The 20,753-nt window shown below is 38.3% G+C and overlaps 1 protein-coding gene across 5 annotated transcripts; it reads left to right on the top strand.

Moving 5' to 3' along the window:
• Window positions 1-541: 541 nt before the first annotated feature.
• Window positions 542-20,004, top strand: crebrf (creb3 regulatory factor). Of its 5 annotated transcripts, XM_047805991.1 has the most exons (10): window positions 552-699; window positions 4,112-4,334; window positions 7,758-7,942; window positions 8,187-8,312; window positions 8,402-9,608; window positions 9,992-10,186; window positions 10,825-11,014; window positions 11,543-11,616; window positions 11,723-11,845; window positions 11,978-12,283. In XM_047805991.1, exons 3-10 carry the CDS (start codon window positions 7,934-7,936, stop codon window positions 12,217-12,219), a joined length of 2,166 nt encoding a protein of 721 aa, XP_047661947.1. In that variant the 5' UTR covers window positions 552-699; window positions 4,112-4,334; window positions 7,758-7,933; the 3' UTR covers window positions 12,220-12,283. The 5 variants fall into 5 exon arrangements, with proteins under 5 accessions (XP_026995704.1, XP_047661946.1, XP_047661947.1 ...); XM_027139903.2 differs by lacking the exons at window positions 4,112-4,334; window positions 11,978-12,283 and adding an exon at window positions 12,404-20,004 and having other exon boundaries at window positions 542-699; XM_047805990.1 differs by lacking the exon at window positions 4,112-4,334 and having other exon boundaries at window positions 542-699.
• The last annotated feature ends 749 nt before the right edge of the window (window positions 20,005-20,753 follow it).

Raw genomic sequence — 20,753 nt, 5'->3', positions numbered from 1 at the left:
ATCCAAGCACTCCGTGCAATGCAGTGCACTGTAGACCGCCCAAGTGAAAACACTGGCACGATCACCCTGCCCACTGGTGGAATCTTGTACTTGTTCCTTTTTCAAAATCCCAGCACTCAGACACCTCATGCATGTTAAAGTGTGGATACATAATATGGTTGTAAGGATGTGTATAAATGCAAGCCAAAAGAGCTGCTGTAGAAGCTTGAGGAACATTATATTACAAGAATATGAATCGGATTACTTGTCTGCTCCACTTTTAATGTGTTATTCAATACATGTTGCTCTGTGTGTTGAATATTGCTTTATTTAAATCATTAAATTTAAATGTCAGAAATGTCATGTATGTGAAATCTATTCATTGCCTATTGCAAATAAAAAAACATGTTCTTACACAACAGTAACTATCAGACTTGGTCGTTTCCTTTTGTGCTATTCTTTTGCTTCTCATTTGAAGACAACTCTGTATAAATGGCTCGAGGTCTAGTTTTGAGTCAATCCCGAAGCCACGCTCTGATTGGTCGAGGCGTCAGCACGTGGTGAGGGAGTCACGCGCTTTCCAGAAACCCGTCAGGAAGAAGATAAACAAAACAAACCAGAGAGAAGACAGCGTGGATTTGTGAGGACATTTCTTTTAAGTTCTCATACAGACTACTCTTACCGAAGCCTTCTTTTTACAACTGTAACACCTAGTTATAGGTGAGTATATCTTTTATCCGCGTTTTAAGTTGCAGACACTGTCGAAGTGCTCGTTAAACATGAATACAAACATTGTCTCCTGCTGTTAGCTCAGAAGCTAAGTTGTGATAAGCAGCTAGCTGCTGCTGCTAACTGAGAGTGGGAGGGACGGAGGCCATAGTTATCAAAGCAGCAAACAAGTTTTAGTTCCGCACTAAAACGCTACAGTATTCTTGTGATTCGATGCGTTTTGTGTGCTTGATGATTCTGGTTACTACTCTTAATGTGTCCGTGTTGTTTTTTTGCACTACTAGTGAACTCCGATGGCTGATTTGCTATCACTATCATGACAGTCGCTGAATTGTTCTAGAAGGTTTTGGCTGTTGTTGATGTCAAGGTTGTCCTTGCTAAAAGCGAGACAGACGGCTGGTGGGGCGTTTTGTGCCTCGTCGTTTGCCGTGTTTCAGCATTTATACCAGCGGATAAAGTTATAAAATGTCTTCATGAAGGACGAAAACGCTTAACTGTGGACGTGTTTGTGTTTGTCTTTCCGTCAGTCGTTTAAATCTCAGTCTAAATAAACTACATCGCAATGATGAACGTTTCTGATCAATGAAAGCTAGATGAAATGTCAAACAAACGATGCGATGAACTAAACCAGTGTATAAAAGTTGATCAAATCAGAGAATTAATTGAAAATCAGTATCATCTTTATTTGTTCCTATGGATTTTAGAATTGTGTCACTGGTAGTTGATTTGCTCGTTTGTGTCTTTTATATGATGAGAATGTGACCAAACCCCTGAGATGTTGGAGTAGTGTATTGCAGTGTGAGTACACGCCCCCTACTACACAACACAAGTGACTGAGGCTCTCAAACTTGCTCTTCTTTATCCCTTTTACCATAATATAATACAACTATTTAGTACAAAGTCCTGTGCATATTGTAGGCAATACATTTGCATTGATAATTTAATTTATTTATTTTTTATTTTTTGCGACCAATTTGCACGACTGGTCTTTTCCCCGTCACAGAAAATGATGTTTATTCCCTCTGACATGTTAGTAACTAGGCGGTGCAGTGATAATAATAAAGTGCGATATAATAATATGAATTATATATGTGTATAATACACTTATTTACGTAACGAGGGGAAGGCCTTGTGTGTTGTTTGTTGCTCGGAGTTCTCAACCACACTTGATAGGCGAAGGATATTTACGGTTTTCTGTGATTGACGTTGAGGCAGGCAGCTTAGCTTTGCGTAGGGGGCGGGCTGAAGAGGCGCGTCTAGCCAATGAGAGCTCTAGAAAGCGTGGGCGTTGGCGCAGTGCGCTAGACGTTTGGTTGACGTTTGTTTTCGAAAGGGGCCCATGTTGAATTCAGCGTTGTGGAGTACGTCCGAGTCAAACGCGAAGCTTCGATTGGATTTAAAGGAGCAGGAGCAGAAGCCACAGATACTGTAGTGTAACACTTGTAAGCGAGTGTTTAATGGCTGCCTTTTGCAGAGAGAGATGTGGCGTGTTTGAGGTTTTATAGGTCGACATTTCTTCCTGTAAACATCCTGTAACATCAACGGCAGCGAAAAAGCCACGGTGGTTATTTGCTTATAAAATGTGGCTCTGACTTTGTGACAGAAAGATTTGACAAACATCAGGCTGCAGAGTTCAGACTGCATGAAGTGTCAGAGATCAGGCTGAAGTATCAGAGATCACCTACCCAAATTGCCCAAGGTCCACAATGCACTGGAAACTGTTAACTGGTGGCGTTTTTACATGGCACATCTTTACAGTGTTACATTACAGTTTGATTAAGTCCAAATTACTTCCCACACACACTTGCGTGATGGGTAGCTATGGTCCCTCTCCTAAGTTCCCTCCTAAAACCAGAACACTCAGGGGATTGCTGCAATCTGTTTGTGGCAGCTCTACACCGGGCCTCCTGTAAAGCTGTAGAGATGAAAACTACTTGCTCAGCACAACCAAAGTGACAAATTGTTATGACTATACTGCTACTTTTTAATACCTGCTGCATGAAACACAGCAGATATATATATTAAGCTGGAAGGACTCATTGGATTGGATCATAACATCCCCATTCTTAAGATTTTTGTGTTCATGCCTCCTACTGTTTGCTGCAGAGACATGTCTGAGAGACAGAGTGCAAAGTTAATCTTGTGTGATTTCGATCACTTTAGGAAAATTTTAAAAGGGCTAAATTAAAGCCTTTAATTTCATAAATCATTATTTCATAGCACTTTTCACAAATCTGTTGATTCAAAGCAATATTTACTGGATTAATAGTTAATAGACCCAGTGCTTCAATCAAATGTTATATAATGCTATTTGATAAAAGGGTCTCAATTTAGTACATCTTCATGACAAAATATATTTAGTTGGCTTTATAATAAGTAGGCTATTGGTTATAAAAAGAGTTTGTAATAAATAAACATACTACTTCAAACAGCAAGCAGGAACTAAAAAAATATCCCCCAAATCTTGATTAATTAAGGTCTGGTAACATGTGAATTACAATGCTGACAGTCAGTGGGCTTTCTCTGCAGAGAGCTCTGTGTCTCTGAGAGCAAAACAAGAAAACTGCAGATTAAAATAGCCGGACATACCAGTCATACAATTCAAAACAGCCATGTTTAATTACATTTTTGTATTTTTTTTAATACAACCACTTTTACAGGAAATTCATTCATTTATCTTGTCAGTTGTTTTTTCATTTCATGTCATTTCAAGATTAAAGATTTACTGGGATTTTCCACATACACCAATCTATAGCGCCTACACAACAGTTTTTAGTGAGAGGTCAGATGAGGATGCCAGACTGCTTAAAACTGAGACAAATATTGAGTTGAATGCACTACAATAGCAGAAGACCAAATCAGGTACTATCCCTGTCAGCCAAAAACAGGAATCTGAGGCTACTGTGGCTACATGCTAACTGAAGAGGGGCAGTTGTTGTTTTTGTGTTTTTGGGGGATAGACCAGTTTCTGCTTTTCCAATCTTCAGTTGTGCAGTTTAGGTGAATGTGTGCCTGCAATAGACCCCGATGGTTTTCACACTTGGCACTTTGACTGTGGTCCTAATCCAAGTGCTGTTGTTTCCCCTGCACAATCTGTGATGCTTTTCTGATCATGTTTGTAAAGAGTGGTTTCTTAATTTATGTGTCAGCTTCTCTGGCCATCTCACTCTCACCTCTCTAATCAACAAGCACATATTCAAGCAATTCTCTTTTTTTCTTGTATTGAAACACTGTCTTACCAAATTTGAGTTGAGTTGAATAGAGAATATTGATGCATCCCTAGCATGTATATCTGAAAGTATGTAATTACCTTTATTATTATTATTATTATTATTATTATTATTATTATTACTATTATTATTTACCATTTGCTTTAGTGTATAATGTCTTCTGTTTACTGTAGATCAGAGCTATTCAATTGGCGGCCCATGGGCCAGATACAATCCGCAAGGTGATTTGTTCTGGCCCTTCTAGTAGTTTTGTCTTTGGTGAAAAAGACATCGCTAGAAAAAATTTAGTTCAGTCGGACAACGGAGCCTAAAGTTATGACGTGACGACGCAGCACAGAGCAGGAGTCAACCGGTGAGACGTGATGACTGACAGGACGATGACAGATGAGAACTTTTGTTAGTATCGTTTCTTCTGTTCATTTCTTCCTTCAAAAAAAAAAACCCTAGCTCTACTTAAACATGCGAATCATCATTCTTGCACATGAATGCTATTAAAACAAGTAATCACACATTCATCTCATCCCAGTGCCTGCACCACTGCAGCTTAAATGTTTGCCAGTTATTGAGCTGTTGTAGGCATTAGGCATGAAAATGATTTATTTTGACAAAAAATACCATGAAACAATGTTATTTCCTCATTGGGACCTTATGTGCGCTTAAGTCAGTTAAATGAGTTAAATTCTAAATGAGTGCAATATGGCTCCCTGATTTATCCATTTGAATGTAGAAAACATCTACTTGGGCATCATTTTGCACTGATGTTATGTAGTTTTAAAATTCAACACAAGCATGTTTAAATGTAAGAAAAAAGCTTACTTGGGTGTCTTATAATGCAAAAATACAACATATGGGGTCCTATTTGTTGTCGTCATATTGCAAGCCATATCTCGCCGGCCCCTCATTTGGGATGCTTTTCGTGATCTGGCTGTAGTCATAAAGACTGTCTTGTGCCTCCTTCTGGACTCATTTACAGTATGTTACTCCTGAATGTAGTTCTAATCCCAATCATCCATTCTGAATGGGCTTTGTTTTGAGTGGCACACCCCGAGTTCAGGGCACGGTTTAGACTTGAGCAATATAGGTTTCTGCATTAAACAAAACAAATATCTTCACATTTAGAAACTCCAAACATTCTCCATTAACCTTGACAGACAATGAGAATTCCCACACAAGTGCACCTGAGAGTAGATATGAGTTTTTAAAACCTAATGATAACTGAAATCACCTAAACAACCCTGATCAAAAGTTTACATATTCTTGAATAATTGACGGAAAGATTCCTCCCACTAGAATTTGTTCGGGCCGCAAAGAAAAACCCACAAACACCTTTGAGTGAAATACAAGCTGCTCTGGGGAAAAAAGTGGTGGTATTGTTTCAAGGAGCACAATAAGGAGGTACAGTACTTGAACAGAAAGGACCTGCATGGTCAAGTTGCAGGAGAAAGCCGTTACTGCACCCAAGCCACAAAAAGGCCCAACTTTAGTACGTCAGACAGCACTTAGACAAGCCTCACTGCTTCTGGTCATGATAGAACTTTATAGCCAAGATTGAACTTTATAGTCACAACCATAAACGCTATGTTTCAACAAGGCCTACAGTGAAAGGTACACAATCCCCACTGTGGATCTCTTATGTTCTGGGTGTTATGTTCTATGGTGGATCTCTTATGTTCTGGGGCTGTGTGAGCTCCAGTGGCACAGGGAGGTTAGTAAAAATTGATGGAAAGATGAATTCCGCATGTTATCAGAAAATACTGGCAGACAAAATGCATTCTAGAACAAGAAAGTTGCACATCGAACATGGCAATAATCCATAGCACAAGGCAAGGTTGATCCTCCAATGGCTACAGCAGATAAAGGTGAAGGTTCTGGAGGCCATCATAGCCTCCTGACCTCAATATCATCGAGCCACTTTGGGAGATCTCAAACGTGCAGTTTGTGCAAGACAACCAAAAAATTTACAGGAACTGGACTCATTTTACCAAGAAGAACAGGGATTATCCTTATTTTCTTTTTTTTATGTTTTGTTTGATGATTGTGTTTTGCCTTCTCACCCGTTTTCTTAAAAAAAACAAAAAAAAACAAAACATATCTTGCAAATTTTATGGTATGTAAACTTTTGAGCACAACTGTATATAATACCCCAAACTGTTGTATCACTTGTAATAGCGTACTCTGTTGTTAAATTGCAGACCTCCTGCACAAAATGCATAAAGAATATCCAGTCTGGTAATGTACTACAATCCTAATAATCACTGGTTATTGTGGCAGTGGAATATTGTTATGCTGAATATTGGCATGGCTGTGATTACCTGCAGGCACAAGCCCACATGGTGCACAATTCTATAAACAAGAAATTCATATCAAGTGATTTTTTTTTGTATACAATATGGCCATATAAAATAGATCCACTAAAAGACACCACACTCATTTTACAGCTCATAAAGGAGCTTCCAGTATAAATTACATACTTCCTTTCTTTTCATCAAATGACAATCTTTCATATTTTAAGCCAAACGATATGTCTTTGAAATGTCACATGTGCTGATGATGTCACTAACATGAGAATAGTAATCATTCCGAAGTGAAATTGTATATGGCAAACACAGAAGAGCAGAGCGATAAACAGTGAAACATTCCAGTGTGGTTGTAAATATATGCAGTCTGGGAAGGCTGCTTGACCCATCATATCGGTGGATTGGAATGAATTGTTGAAAAAATGATTGTTATATAGCTCAAGCCTACTCTAGATTAGAGTTGCTCAAAAGATGGTGTTAAGATGAGCAACACACAGTACACAATTTGTCCTGCTTTTACCAGGAAGGGTCTAAGCTGAAGGTTTCTCTTTCGCTTTGTTCAGCTTTTTTTTCCCTAGCCTGGGCATTCTTTGCAGCACAGCCATTTCCGAAACTGGTATCACTTGCCTCTGATTTGTAAACTTTTGTTCCAGGATAAATTGACGCACCAATCAGGTAGTATAAAATTCACCGGAATTCTGCTTGTTATAGCAAATTATTAAGCAAAAGTTTAAAAAAAAAAATGTATTAAGTTTTTGTCCATAGCAGAAAGTCAGATCAGTTTAGTGTTTTAGGGAAACACCAAAAAAAGTATTCTTTACAGTGTGCATAAACTGAAGGGCAATAACTGGTTCACAATGCCAGGAGGAAATGATGTCATCGAGCACACGAAGAAGGCTGTTTTGCTCTATCTCGCAGCTGGCCAGTACAGCCCTGGCACTCTCACGCATATTTCACTTGATTTGTTATGCAAAGGGTGTTAGGCTGTTCGGGTTCCTCTGTTTATGACGATCTGTAGGCAGTGGTGAAAGGGTGCTGCAGAGGTTGTTTAAAAATAGCCCCAGCGCTTGACACTCTTGCTCTTGCTCTGTGCCTTCTTCCGAACTGGCTTCAGGGCTGCTAGCTTTTCTTCCATGGAGCTGAATCTCCTTTTTCAGAGGGCCTATGTAACTTTTTTTGACCATGGCTAGACATGCATGATTTTGCACAAAGTAATTCAATTTCTTCCGGTCTCCTGTTGCTGTTTGTGTCATGCTGCACCAAAGAACAATGGTCTATTAGTTGATGTTGCTAGTGCTTGTTCTAATTTCAGCAAACAGCCGTTTGTGACAGCTGCTTGTAGCCACTGTTTGTACACTGAATTGCAGTTTGTAAGTGGCGTTTTATTTATACACATGTTTACAGTACTGCACAGCCTGTGTCACTGTCCTACAAAATTGTATCACATGCAGATAATAGGCATCATATTGATATTTCAAACTTTTCATTTGTTAATATCTTTTTACATTTTCCTTTTCTGCAGAGAACACGGGAGAAAAGCGCTGCCATACTCACATGTGTGGCTAAGGCATTGCTATTGGAGAACGACTTAGTGGTTACGTTGATTTTCTGCCAGAGACTGACATAAGAACAAGGGTATTGTGGGAAGTGAGGTGGCAGAAAAGTTTCCGCCAAGGAACCAGAAATCTGTTCCCGGCAATGCCTCAGGTATGGCTTATTATGTAATGTGTCAGCTGTACGCAAAAATGTTCTACATTTAAAGATTTTGAATACTTCATTTTCCGTAGAGTTTGCCAACCAGCAAATAATTTCTTATATGTTTCAAATAGGTGATCACAAGCCGATGTCTTCCAAACTTATTTTCTAGATGCCTGTTTTATCACAGAGCAGAAAAAAATATTTTCACCCTTGTATTGATAATTCAGCAGAATCTGTTTCATTTGTTATGCAGCCTAGTGTCAGTGGAATGGATCCTCCCTTTGGGGATGCCTTTCAAAACTACACTTTCGCTGACCAGGCGCTGACCAGCACTGACCTGTTAGCCAACAACTCAGACCCAGACTTCATTTATGAACTGGTGAGAATGTGCAGAGGTTTTACATTGCTTTGAATCACTTGGAATATTTTGTTTAGTTATTTCTAGTTGATCTCATATCCCTGTTGCAGGACAGAGATATGACTTGTCGCCAGAGCCCCGGAAGAGACGTGTTTGAAGTTGAGGACTGCAAGGAGTTTGACAGCATGGAAAATCTTCCAGAACTAATAGACAATGACCTGACCTACAGCTCCAACTTTGAACAGTGGGACACATATTGGGAAGACTTGACCAAGTACACACGCCTCACCAGCTGTGACATCTGGGGCACGAAGGAGGTTGACTTCTTGGGCTTAGATGATTTCTCCAGCCCTTACCAAGATGAGGAAGTCATAGGCCGTACACCCACCTTGGCGCAGCTCAACAGTGAGGACTCTCAGCCGGTGTCAGATACTTTATACCTTCCAGATTCATTGGCAGGCCAAAAGCAGACTCTTTTTCCTCCATCAATCGTCGGCAAGAAGATGGCCAGAACCACCACTTCTATCACAGGCACTTCCTCCAACCACAGTACACTGCCGGATTACGCAGATGGCTCCCAGAAGGCCACGTGGCCAGTAGCCTCATGCACTGAGACTATGTCAAAAGCCCAGATGCAAGGGACTAGCAGGGTTGCATCTCCCCTGCCAGAGAACACAGATTATGTACGCAAGGCTAAGGTTTGCATTGGCGTATCACGCAAGTCCTTAATAGAGAGTTGTACTCAGCAGATCAGTGTGTCTGCTAGCTCTCCTCTCATCAAGGAGCAAGAGACCAGTGCTTCTTTGATCAGTAATGTCCAAGCAGCCACTACTGACATTCCATCTTCTCTGATTCCCTTGGTTTGTGAGACAAGAGTGGAAATTTGTAAAAGAGACACTCCATGTGGCTCTACTCCAGAGGTGGGGTTGTTAAGAGGAAAGTCAACGAAACTTAACTTTCCTGTGGCTGGCAGCAGTGAAACCGTGCTCACCGTGACTGCTCTTGGTGCTGATGCTACTGCTGCTGCTGAGAAGAAGAAAGAAGATGAACACAACTACTCACTGTTCCTGAACCGGGTAAGGCTTGCAGGCAAAGCTTCCACTGATATGGAGGAAGATGAAGAGGAGGAAGAAGAAGACGGCGAGGAGGAAGAGGAAGAGGAGGATGCAGAGGGGGTGGACTTGGATGATGAAGACCACGATGAAGGATTTGGCAGTGAGCATGAGCTTTCAGAAAATGAAGAGGAAGAGGAGGAAGATGATGATGAGTATGAGGGAGACAAAGATGATGACATCAGCGATGCATTCTCAGAGCCAGGTACGAATCAGCATGTAGATGTATTTATTCAAATGTCTTGACAGACATTTATTGCTTATGTGCGGTTATTATTATAGGTCTCATTATCCACAAGCTAATAACTTGCAAAATGTATTTGTAGATTAGATGTGTAGTTTTTAATCCAGTATTTTGTTTGATGACCTTTCTAAGCAGTTACTGAAGCAGGTTCAGAATTGGGTCATATTTTCTTGTTTGATAAGCTGTGATCTAGTGTGAACTCTTACTGATGAGGCATTACAATAACCATTGCTAGAACATGTCTTGTTAAGTGAGATGTGAGGGATTTTTTTCTTCAAGCCTTGTCTTTGTCACTTCTTCTTTTTGTCTTTTTAAGTCTGAGCATTCTCCTCCCTTTTGAACAGGATGCGACACTGACATGGTAGAAGACGTTAAAGGTCTGACTGCTGGAATTTCCAGAAAGAGGGGCAAACGCAGATACTTCTGGGAATACAGCGAGCAACTCACCCCATCTAAACAAGAACGGATGCTAAAACCTTCAGAGTGGGACAGAGACACCCTTCCCAGCAATATGTATCAAAAGAATGGCCTGCATCATGGTGAGATGAGAGATAAATTGCACTTTCCTGCATGTTCATATAAATGTTCATTTTACAATAAGTGCTAATAAAAAGTGTTTAAAAAAAAGGTGCAGATATTCAGATTTTTGTGGGGTTTGTCGGTCACTGGGTCACGAGGGGTCGGTTAGTAGCCTTTTGTCGGTTACCAGGGGTCAGTCACCAGGGGTCGGTCAGGTGCCTGACAGTGGGAGGGATGGGGGGGTTTGGGATATAATGAACTTGTGCATGTTGTTACCTGAAAAGTGCATTATAAAGTGCGTGGTCTTATGTGAGTTATCCCATTTATACCACAGTGATTCACTAATGATTACAGTGCCTCATTTACTTATGAACATCATAGTCAGCATTCTAATGTTAACCGCATTCCAGTCATTATAGCAGTGAGAAACTTTTATTCTATTTTGTGAATGAACGATGACTTTAACATTTAACATTAGTCCTATTTTTCCCGTATTTATGGGGTCTTAAAGGGTAGAATTTCTATTTATTTAAACAAACATTCTGGTTTTAGGCCACATCCACTTCTTGTTCACATCCAAATAAAGATACACTTTAAACAAACTAATACAGATGATACAGATACATGACATTCATAACCATCTGTTTTTCTTTCTCAGGAAAATACACACTAAAGAAGTCCCGGAGAACAGATGTAGAGGATCTCACACCCAACCCACGGAAGCTGCTTCAGATTGGGAATGAATTGCGCAAACTTAACAAGGTGATTAGTGATCTGACCCCTGTTAGTGAGCTGCCTCTGACTGCTCGCCCTCGCTCTCGGAAGGAGAAAAACAAGCTGGCATCTAGGTAAGATTTTCTATGAACAATTGTTTTCAGGAGCTGCTTTCATTCATCACTTCTGTTCTCTCATCACCTCACAGGAGATTATTTGGGGGGGGGGAAGCTCTACTAGCACAAAGTTTCATCTTCTTATGATTAGGTTGTTTGTTCTTATGAAAGTAAGCATCCCAAACACCAGGGCTAGAGTGGATTTCTGTGGATTTGGCATCAATTGTTGACGACAGAGATCATTTCTGAGTAATCTTCAGCAGAAATATTAGAGAAATGCTTTTGCTTGTAGTTTTTTCCCCTCATCTTCCATGGAGAAAGATACATAAGTATAGATCATTGCAAACAAGAAATTAGTATATGCCACATTAATTTTGGTTGGTCGCAAATGTGATATGTGAAAACAACCTCAACATGAAAACAGACCAAATTCATTAGAAACCAATGCAAACCTAACGAGAGATGCAGGTCTAGTTTAAATCATCTAATTTTATACTTTTCTTCATTATAAACACAAAGTTAAGTTGCATGTTTCTGTTCTTCCAGGGCTTGCAGATTGAAGAAAAAAGCTCAGTATGAAGCCAACAAGGTCAAGCTGTGGGGTCTTGGCACTGAATATGGTACAGCAGACATCCCTGAGCAAAAAGCTTCTGCCATACGTTTGTTCTTATTTTGTCCTAAATCTGGCCATCATTTCCCTTGTTGTGTATGTGTTTTTATCTGCAGATCGATTGCTGTTTGTGATTAATACAATCAAAGAGGAGATTGTGAATCAAGTTCAAGATAACTCAAATAATAAGGAGACAAGTATGGCAGAGAAGCTTGACAAACTCATAGAGGAGACACTAGGTAAGAACTAAACATATACTGTATTCATAGTTAAGCTACAGTGTTCTACAGAGTTTTCTGTGTCTAATTTGACTGACTGTAGGATTTTGATGTATAAATGTATTTATGTAATGTATCTACTTTATTCTACAGACAGCTTCTACACATCACACAAAGATGTGCATGTTTACTCAGCATATTTAGCAGTACTCAATCCAGACTATTTGAAGTCGGTTTTTGGGAAAATGATTTACGCTGAGCTATCAGAAGCTGTTGATTGTTGCACATATACATCATATTTGAATAATACACACATACATACATACATACATACATACATACATACATACATACTGTTAATAATGAGGCCAAATACAATCTGGCTGGACATTTGAGTATTCAAGAACTTTATCCAGCACTAACTCTCTGGTAGAGCATTTTACAGCATTGTAAACACTAGTGCAAACCAATAGTTGTTGTTCATTGTGTTATATAATGCCTTTTCACTTTAGAGTTCTGAAAGAAGATCTGACTAATGGATAGATTTCAATTCTATTTTCATTCTTTCCCCTAATGCAGTGCAGTCACCAGTAGCTGGCCAGACTTCAGATTTTGTGAACCAGATCCTTGAGAATACAGGCAAGGGTGACCCTACTGGAGGTCTAGTGGGACTGCGTGTACCTACGCTGAAAGTGTAGATGCATCCAGATAGTGTTTGGAAGCACTCTCAAAGCCATCCGCGCCATTCTTGTCTCAACACTCTGCATGCCCATGTCAACTGGAGATGCTCAAAATGCTTAATTTATGGATACATGCATACGAACACCTGTCAGTCTGTGCATACGTATGTATATATTCACCTTCCACACACCTACAGAAATCTCTGCACTCAGTAGTCTGTTTCCTAACCACGTGTGCATGTGGCTGGTAAAAAAAAGAGAAAACTCCATCTGCAGGCCACCATTTTGCAAAATTCAAAAGCCAATTTTCAAGATGCCTCCTGGAATGTATCGTCCATTTGAAGATGAAGACGCAACCAGTTCCAGCTGTAGCCATTTTTGGTCCAGCAAATACCCCTTTACTGGATTAGGAAAGCAGAGGTGTTTAGGGAATCTACTTACTTTATGATCATTGTTTAAGGCTCGTAGATATAAAAAGACATTTTAAGTACTAAATGTCATATTTTATGTGGTCATGTAAAATTTTTCAACATTTAACCAAACCTCTGCTTTCTTATTCCGGTGTTGTGGCATTTGTAAACAAGTTACATCCTTATATGCCAACTCTGACATAGCCAATGCAAACATAGAAACATGTTACTCATCTACCTTTATTGGAAACCAACTCAAAGATCGATGGTAGGCATATAAATTTAGGACAGGGATACAGCATGACAACGAGGATAGGACTTGGTTGGAGTGTTCTGTTCCTTTTGTCTTGGTGGTCTCAGGGTGAATAGAGGGAGATTATTGACTGACTGGAGCAGATGGTCCGTTTAAATCTATTTCCTTAACTGGGAAGAACTGTTATTTTGTACTGGTGAGTCTATCCACTTTGATCAAAGTGTCTTCACATCAGATGACCCTAGATGTTTTCTGAAGTTGCATCGAAGGGGCTCAGAAATTGTTTCCCCAACTCGGTCTTGTTCATATTTGTACTTATTAAAAGTAAGATTCATTGTGCCTTGTAGATGTTGTGGGGATAAAGAATATCACTTGAATGCAAGTGGACCATGTTTCAAGGAGAAGGAAAGCAGTGAGGCAAGTCAGACCTGCGGGTTTGTTACGTATTTCAGCTTGATAAAGATATTCTGAATGAACCTAGGAACATGGAAAAAATATTGATTTATGCCACAGAGTCTGTGCTAGGTAAAATAAGATGGCTCTGACAAATATTTCTTTCCTCTCTCTATTTTGGTACTTCATTTAAGTGAAGAATGGATGTGTGTGTGCGTGTGTGTTGTATGTATGGGGGGGTATTTTAAAACAACTATTCATATATTAATTAAGAAAAAGAGATTTGCACACTATATTCTGATTGTTTTGTTTTTGTACCAAAGACACATGCAACGTAAATTGGCAACTAGCCAATTTAAGTAAGGTTTTGCACAGCTAACCTGACACCGTATTGAATGTAGGAAAAAAGTTGTAGGGTCAGGGATTTTCAACGAACTGTGAAATTTGCTTGGGTCCAATTATCTACAGAAAGAAGCATTTGTTCGCATCCTTCTAGAGCTCTTGTGCTGTTCAAAGTTTTGCTTTGGAAAGGTTTCTAGAAAAAACAAGCAGTTCAGTTTCCCACCATTACACTTTTGCCCATAAATGCTTTTAGAACTGAAGCTGCTTTTTGTAATTGTGTATGTTTGATGTTATTAGAGAACCAAAATGTTCACTTTTATTAATATCCTTTAAATTTATGTAGGAGAAAAATCATACAACAAAAAATGTATCTTGAGTATTTCAGGTGTATAGTCAGTAAATCATGCATACACAGACTTGTATATGTATCAATAAAATGGTACCTTTTCAATGATTATGTTAATAAGCATGACACCTTTCTATAGCTTTATATTCAGTGAGTAATCTGGAAATGATATACATAAAAAAAGACTTATTCTATGTATTTTTGTAATATTTCTTTTTTTTTTCTCGGTTTAATGTTCTATGAACATATCTATAAACCCTTTTGGAGAAAGGCTTTGATGAATTTATTATCAGCACATTGTACTTAAAAGGATTTCAAATCTGGACCCAATCATAGGCTCTTCCTTGATCAAACCTAAAATAATGCTTATACTTTGAGGCAGGAAAGCATTCTGAGAGAGCTTTATAGCTATACCATGATGGCTAGCTGCTGCACCTTTATACTTGTCCAGTGTGAAAAGCTACTGCACTTCCCAATGCAGAACTGCATGTTATCTGAAAAGAAAAAGCTTGATGGATAGTCATGGATTGTCTTTGGGTGTTTGTGAAGCTTTTATTTTTTTTGATTGATTTAAAGAAGGGAAAATATTTTCCTCTACAACCCCTATTATATTTAAGCTAAAAATGTTCATGCATCATAGAAGCTCATAGATGTTCTCTCTTTTTTTTTTTGTTTTTTTGTTTGTTTGTTTTTTCTTTTTTCTTTTTTTTTGGTAATATAGTAGATTTTGTTTGTAGCAGTACTGTTCATGTTACAGGCTATTGTACTTTGCAGTGTTCTCTTTATAAATATAAATGAGATCTTCTATATTTATCTTGTGTATATACAAACATACCTATATTACATGTAAGATAACTAAAGCACTTTGTCTAGAGAAAAAGAAAAAAAAAGAGGAAAAAAGCATTCTTTTTCTTCCATCTGCTGCTAAACAGGCCTTGTTTGATTGCTGCAGTGAGTACTTGACTTTTACCATCTTAACCAGGACAGGTTGAAAGTAAAGTCTTGAGAGGACAGGCCCCTGAGTGACGACAAGTCAAGCGTCACAAACTCCATTTGCCTTTAGTAGACATTTCCTATGGAAAAGTGCAAATTCTGCTTTGTGTCCTTCTTCAGGTTGATGTACAGTATTGACATGTTCTCTCTGAACATTGCCAGAGGTGAATATTGCTATCAATAATTTTTTAAAGTAATTTGTACTTAATGGGGGAAATATGAGGCGTTTGAGGAAGCGTAAGCTTCTTATTAGTGGCTCAGAAAAAAAAAAGAAAAAAAAAATTATATCGCTGTACTGTAAGGCAAATCTCCTTGCCATAGGGAATTAATCAGACTACATCCTTTTTGCCTTTCCAAACACCCATCCATTCTTGATAAAAGGCAAGGCTCTAAAAGCTTTGTTGCTATGACAACTTATCCTGGCCTTCTTTGTGCCATCTTGAACTAAAGCTTCTTAGCCTGGCATTGGCTCTCAATAGTTATGACCAATTTGTTATTTAAAAAAAAAAAAAAAAAAAAAAAAAAACACTGGCAAGTGACAATGAGCATGGGGTTTTAAGGTGGAGGCATGTTTCTTAAGTCAGTGGCCTGCTGTAGTGGGAAAGTATCTATGTTTTGTCTTCGGCTATTGTTTTTTTTGTTTGTTTTTTCCCTTTGTTTTTAAAATTCTTGTGTTTGATGTGACATTGTGAGTACAAGTGTTTAACCCGGAGACTCTGTGGCATTCGAGCAGTCAAGGAAATAGTTGTTATTCAAAGCCAGTAAATCTTTTTTTTCTGTCGTTTGGTATTTAAATGTAATCATGAAAGAGCACATATTGTATCATATAGTTTAAGTTAGAGTTAATTAAGGGCCGATTGAAAGGAAGATTGATCTATCTTCAAATCCTGTACATGATTTTATTATACACACTTAAGCTGGAATATATTTAAAATACCCATTGCTTAGTAGGGTGCATATTATTTACTTTGCATGTGTTCCTTTGTTTGTATTTGTTTCGTACTCCAACTGATAACGCTTTATCAAGATCGAAATAATGATCCAACCAGCAAGTTGTTGTTTATTTGATGTATTTGTTTTTGCCTATTATCCTGAGTCTCAATTACCATTTCAACTTTTATATTGCTAGATTGCAATCCTAAAGCAAGTAAGCTAGCTACTGTATTGAATCCAAATTGTGCTTCTATCTGTTGTCTGCACTATATACAAATTCTATGAATGTTTGGGCTGAAGCTGCTTAATCAATTTGTAAAATTGTACAGAAACTCCGTAACCATTCCTTGTTCTGTTTGACTTGTGTGAGCCCACTCCTAAGTAAAATATTGTTATTGTTTGTTAAGTACTTGCCACTGTATTTGTACAAATAATGGCCAGTTGGATCCCAGTAGAAAGTTACGGAAACGTTTCTTAAATAATTTTCCAAAATGGCTACAGTACACATTTAAAAAGAGAGAGCTGTTTGCATTCGTGTGTTGGCTTTTCATTTGTATAATTTTAGCATGCTTAGTTTTTTGTAAATATGTGTCCTGAGCATGTGAGAGACATTGCTCTAAGTGGTGCATTTTGTATGTCTTTGTAGTAAAAGCGGACATTGCTTTAGTTTTCAGCTTTCCCAGTAATTTTTTTTTTGTTTGTTTGTTTTGTTTGTTTTTATTAAGAAATTGTAACTAATATGTTCAGGTTAAGTCTAAAAGTTGTTCCATATGGTGGCCATAATTAATGGTTTAGAGCATTTGACAAACATTTTCTGAGAGGCAGTGTGTCTTACTGTTTGCTAAATAAACATGTCCATTCTAATGTGTATTTAACCTGTTGGATGGTTGTCTGTCATGATGTTTCGTCTGTTGTTTGTTTCTCATGTAATGGACCTTTACAGAGTAAGCATTTTTGCTTTCATTCTGTTACTAAAATTGTTTCACAGAAGGAGGTGTGTAAAATTACACCGTTGTTTCAAAAGTGCTATAGAAATGGCATTCCTCAAGCTTATTTTTGAGTATGATTATTTTTTAGGCTTTTTGTTGTACTATTTCACAAATATTGGATTGTTATTTGAGCATGATGACGAAGTATGAACATTGTGCATGCTGACTTAACTCACTTGCATACAGTACAGAGTAACCGACCGTCCAGTCAGCCTCTGTCATGAGCAGAGAACATACACACTGATTAAGTCACTGACCTTAAAGAATGAGCACAAGGGGGTTTACTATAGATACCTCACAGACTTTGATGTATACACAATTCAGCAGCACTTCAGTTGTTGACATGACTACAGATAGTAAGCTGAAAAGACCCTTGTTGCCCTTGGTTTAATTGCAAATTACAAAATGATTTTTTTAAATGATGCCTGCAGAATCAGGTGCCTTATTCACACAAATGAAATATCCAAACTTGATTTATTGAGGTTTTCTAAGGAAACAAGTCTTCAGCCCAATATGCCAAGAAATAAATCAAGCTAATTGTTTCTTTTTATTGTGTAAAGCTTTCTGCAGAATGAGAGCTGTTGCTGCTTTGCCTCAGACAGTTTTCATGTAAAAATGAATGTAGTCTTCCTTCAGTGAAGTCAATTCAATATGTTAAGCTTGTACATTTTGACTTGTGGAACATTATGGTTGAGTGACTATCCAAAGAGTGCTGTTATGATGTAGAATTGTTTTAAAATGTTAATATTGTTAATATGTGTTTTATTTCTTTGAGTTCTTTTGTTTGTTTTTGGTTTGTACGTTGGGTTCAAATCAGTAGGTGAATGCACAAGTCTGAACTGTTTTTTGTTTTGTTTTGTTTTGTTTTCTGTGATCTTTACATTTTACTTGCCATCACATGTCTGTACTTTTTTTTTTTTTCAGCCTGCTATCAGTGATCTGGTTGAAAATACATTATTCCCCATAATTCCAGAATGAAACATGAGAAGGTTTTGCTGAAATACATTTAGCAGACCTGTAGTGGGTTAAAGACTTCTGTAGGGCCCTCAGAGGAGCTGGTGGATCAGCCTTGGAAAGACAGTGTCAGACTTTGTAAGCATTGTTTCCCCTCACCAACATTCAAGATTACTGTGCCTCTCGATTCTTCTGGTTCTGCTGTTCCTCTAATTACCATGTGTGACTTTACTTGGAACAGCGTTCTTCATTTACCGAAAGAAAAGGCCTTCACCAGTTTACTGTCAATCAAACAGAAATCCCAGTTTTCCAAATACAAATAAATGACACAAGTAGACACGTGCATTGTTTGACAGAAGATCGATAAGAGGGCAGGAAGCAGAAGGCCGTATTGTTTTTGCTCATGTTAGTGATTAGCAGTTGATGTTCCACTTGTGCAAGTTGCTGACAGCTTGTTTTCCCTGTACCTGACCACCTCCATCGAGAAGTGCAGAGTTTTCTCGCCATAGACGCATGACTTCCCACTATGCTTTTGGAGGTAGGGAAGCTCTTCATTTGTGCAAAACAAAACATGGACTTTGGGTAGGAGTCCCGTCTCGCTGCCCATTGGTGCTGAATTTTGAAAATACATACTTGAACACCCTCAGTGGTATGAGAGCTTAACATGACTTAACATCTGTTAAGGCTCATGGACTTTTTTCTTCCCCCCTTGCAAGAAACTGTGCTGGACAGTGGTCAATTTGTCATCAGCTGGAGCCACTGGAAACACCCGTGCCAAGGCCTCGTCCTGGTTAAAGGATGACTGTGATGGGCATGGACAGAACCTACGGTCGGGTGAGAGAAGGGGTGTGTAAATGTAGCGGTGGTAGCTCTTTTCGTTTGTTTGTTTGTTTGTTTATTACTTTAAGGAGGACATTGGAGCGCTAGTAGGGTCACCTGGACTGTTGGCCTTAGTTTTCTCGACTTCGTCCTGAAAACGTTCAGAAGACAACCACACAACCTGATAATAACAAACCCCTGTGTTTTATCTGTGCACCACACTCACACATCACACTGCAATGATTTACATTTCCTTCCAAACTTTGCCAAATTTCTATTCTTCTTGCTAATTATTGACCTTTGGCGTGTGGTTTGAAAAAAAAATGTAGTAACAAAAAAAAACAAAAAAAACAAGGGTTTGCTTGTTTTGAAATCCATACAACGTTCAATTTTCAATTGAAGGAATTGTCACCCATTTGGGGAAAAAACCCACAATTCATAACCTCGATGTAATGCTTCTGGTGTTGTATGGTATTTTACTAGATAAATTAGCATGGGATCTTTAAGTAGCTAGTACTGTGTGTGTACTCCCCAAGTGTAAAATCTTTTTGTCACAGTAGGAAGGCTGTACTTCATTGCTAAGTGCTCTGTTCTAGATCTCATGGTGATTCTAAAGCAGAATTCTCAGTGTATCCTACTGAAACTAACAGTTACTTGATCCTATTAGCAATGTCTATATTTGTAGTTCACACATATATGCCTGTTGAAATACAATATCGGAACAGTTATTCTATTTATGTTTCAGTGTTGTGCTGGAGTTTTTTGTTTTTTTCCTTTCTCATGTTTTTCAATTTTTTTTCTTTCATTTTAGAGGCACAGTTAGTTGGAAAACAACTTGTTTTTTTGAGTATTGTTAATGTACAGAAGTAGGCTTAAAATCAGTTGTGACAAATTTTGAACGTGTCTACTCGTGCTTTTGTGCCTCTGTTTTTCTTATTTTGTATTATTCGTTATTATGTCTCTGCATTGTATCAGCCCGGAGTTGGTACCACATTTTTGCTTGTAACCATGATAGTCTAATGCTATTATTGATTTTAATATCACAAATAAACAATAGATACAGCAGTATTTGGTTAGTGGGGTTTTATTTAAAATTATTTCTAACCTGTTATCTAAATTGTCCAGACAAACCATAACCCCTCTTGCTCCCTATATTTTATAGTTTATGACCCCACCCTCCTCCTCTCTCGCTTTCTCTCCCCCTCTCTTTCTGTCTCCCAGCCACCTTAAATACATACACTTTGCTGACACCCTGATTATCATGGTCACATGACGCAGCAATCCTTAACACAAATTTCTGTAAAACAATGTCAGTAGTTTTGATCCTCACTCCTCCAGCACTGTCTCAAAGGGACTATCATATTGTCCCTTACGAACTTTCTTTTCCTCAGACTGTCACTAAAACTACTTTAAAATGTTCTATAATTTGCCTGCATAAAAACAACAGATTGGATGTACAAAGTCTACACACCCCTGTTGATGGCAGATTTTTTGCGATGTAAAATTATTAACCTATGTACCAATAAAATTAAAAACAATTTAGGGGGGAAACCTTTAAAAAATAAAGTAAGTAGTTCAAAAGTTAATAAAAACCTGGTTGCTTAAGTGTGCACACCCTTTGATAATTGTGGTTGTGTTCCAATCCGATTTAATTTCATGTACAAAAGTAAGTTATACATTCCTTAATGATGAAATGATTCCGATTAACTCCATATAAAGACAAGATTTTTCTGTAGGATCTTTGGTTTCATCTGACACTCACTTGTTGAAAGTTATTGAACTGGAGAGAAGTATAGAACACAGTTGCACAGTTATAG

Source organism: Tachysurus fulvidraco, chromosome 21 (genome assembly GCF_022655615.1).
Source record: "Tachysurus fulvidraco isolate hzauxx_2018 chromosome 21, HZAU_PFXX_2.0, whole genome shotgun sequence".
NCBI classification, from domain to species: Eukaryota; Metazoa; Chordata; class Actinopteri; order Siluriformes; family Bagridae; genus Tachysurus; species Tachysurus fulvidraco.
This window is presented reverse-complemented; position numbering and strand designations above follow the sequence as displayed.

Excerpts from the sequence above, each read along its gene's own strand:
- crebrf (XM_047805990.1), top strand. Across the intron at positions 10,187-10,824 it reads AAAGAATGGCCTGCATCATG|GAAAATACACACTAAAGAAG; the intron begins GTGAGATGAGAG and ends TTTCTTTCTCAG. Across the intron at positions 11,617-11,722 it reads GGGTCTTGGCACTGAATATG|ATCGATTGCTGTTTGTGATT; the intron begins GTACAGCAGACA and ends TTTTATCTGCAG.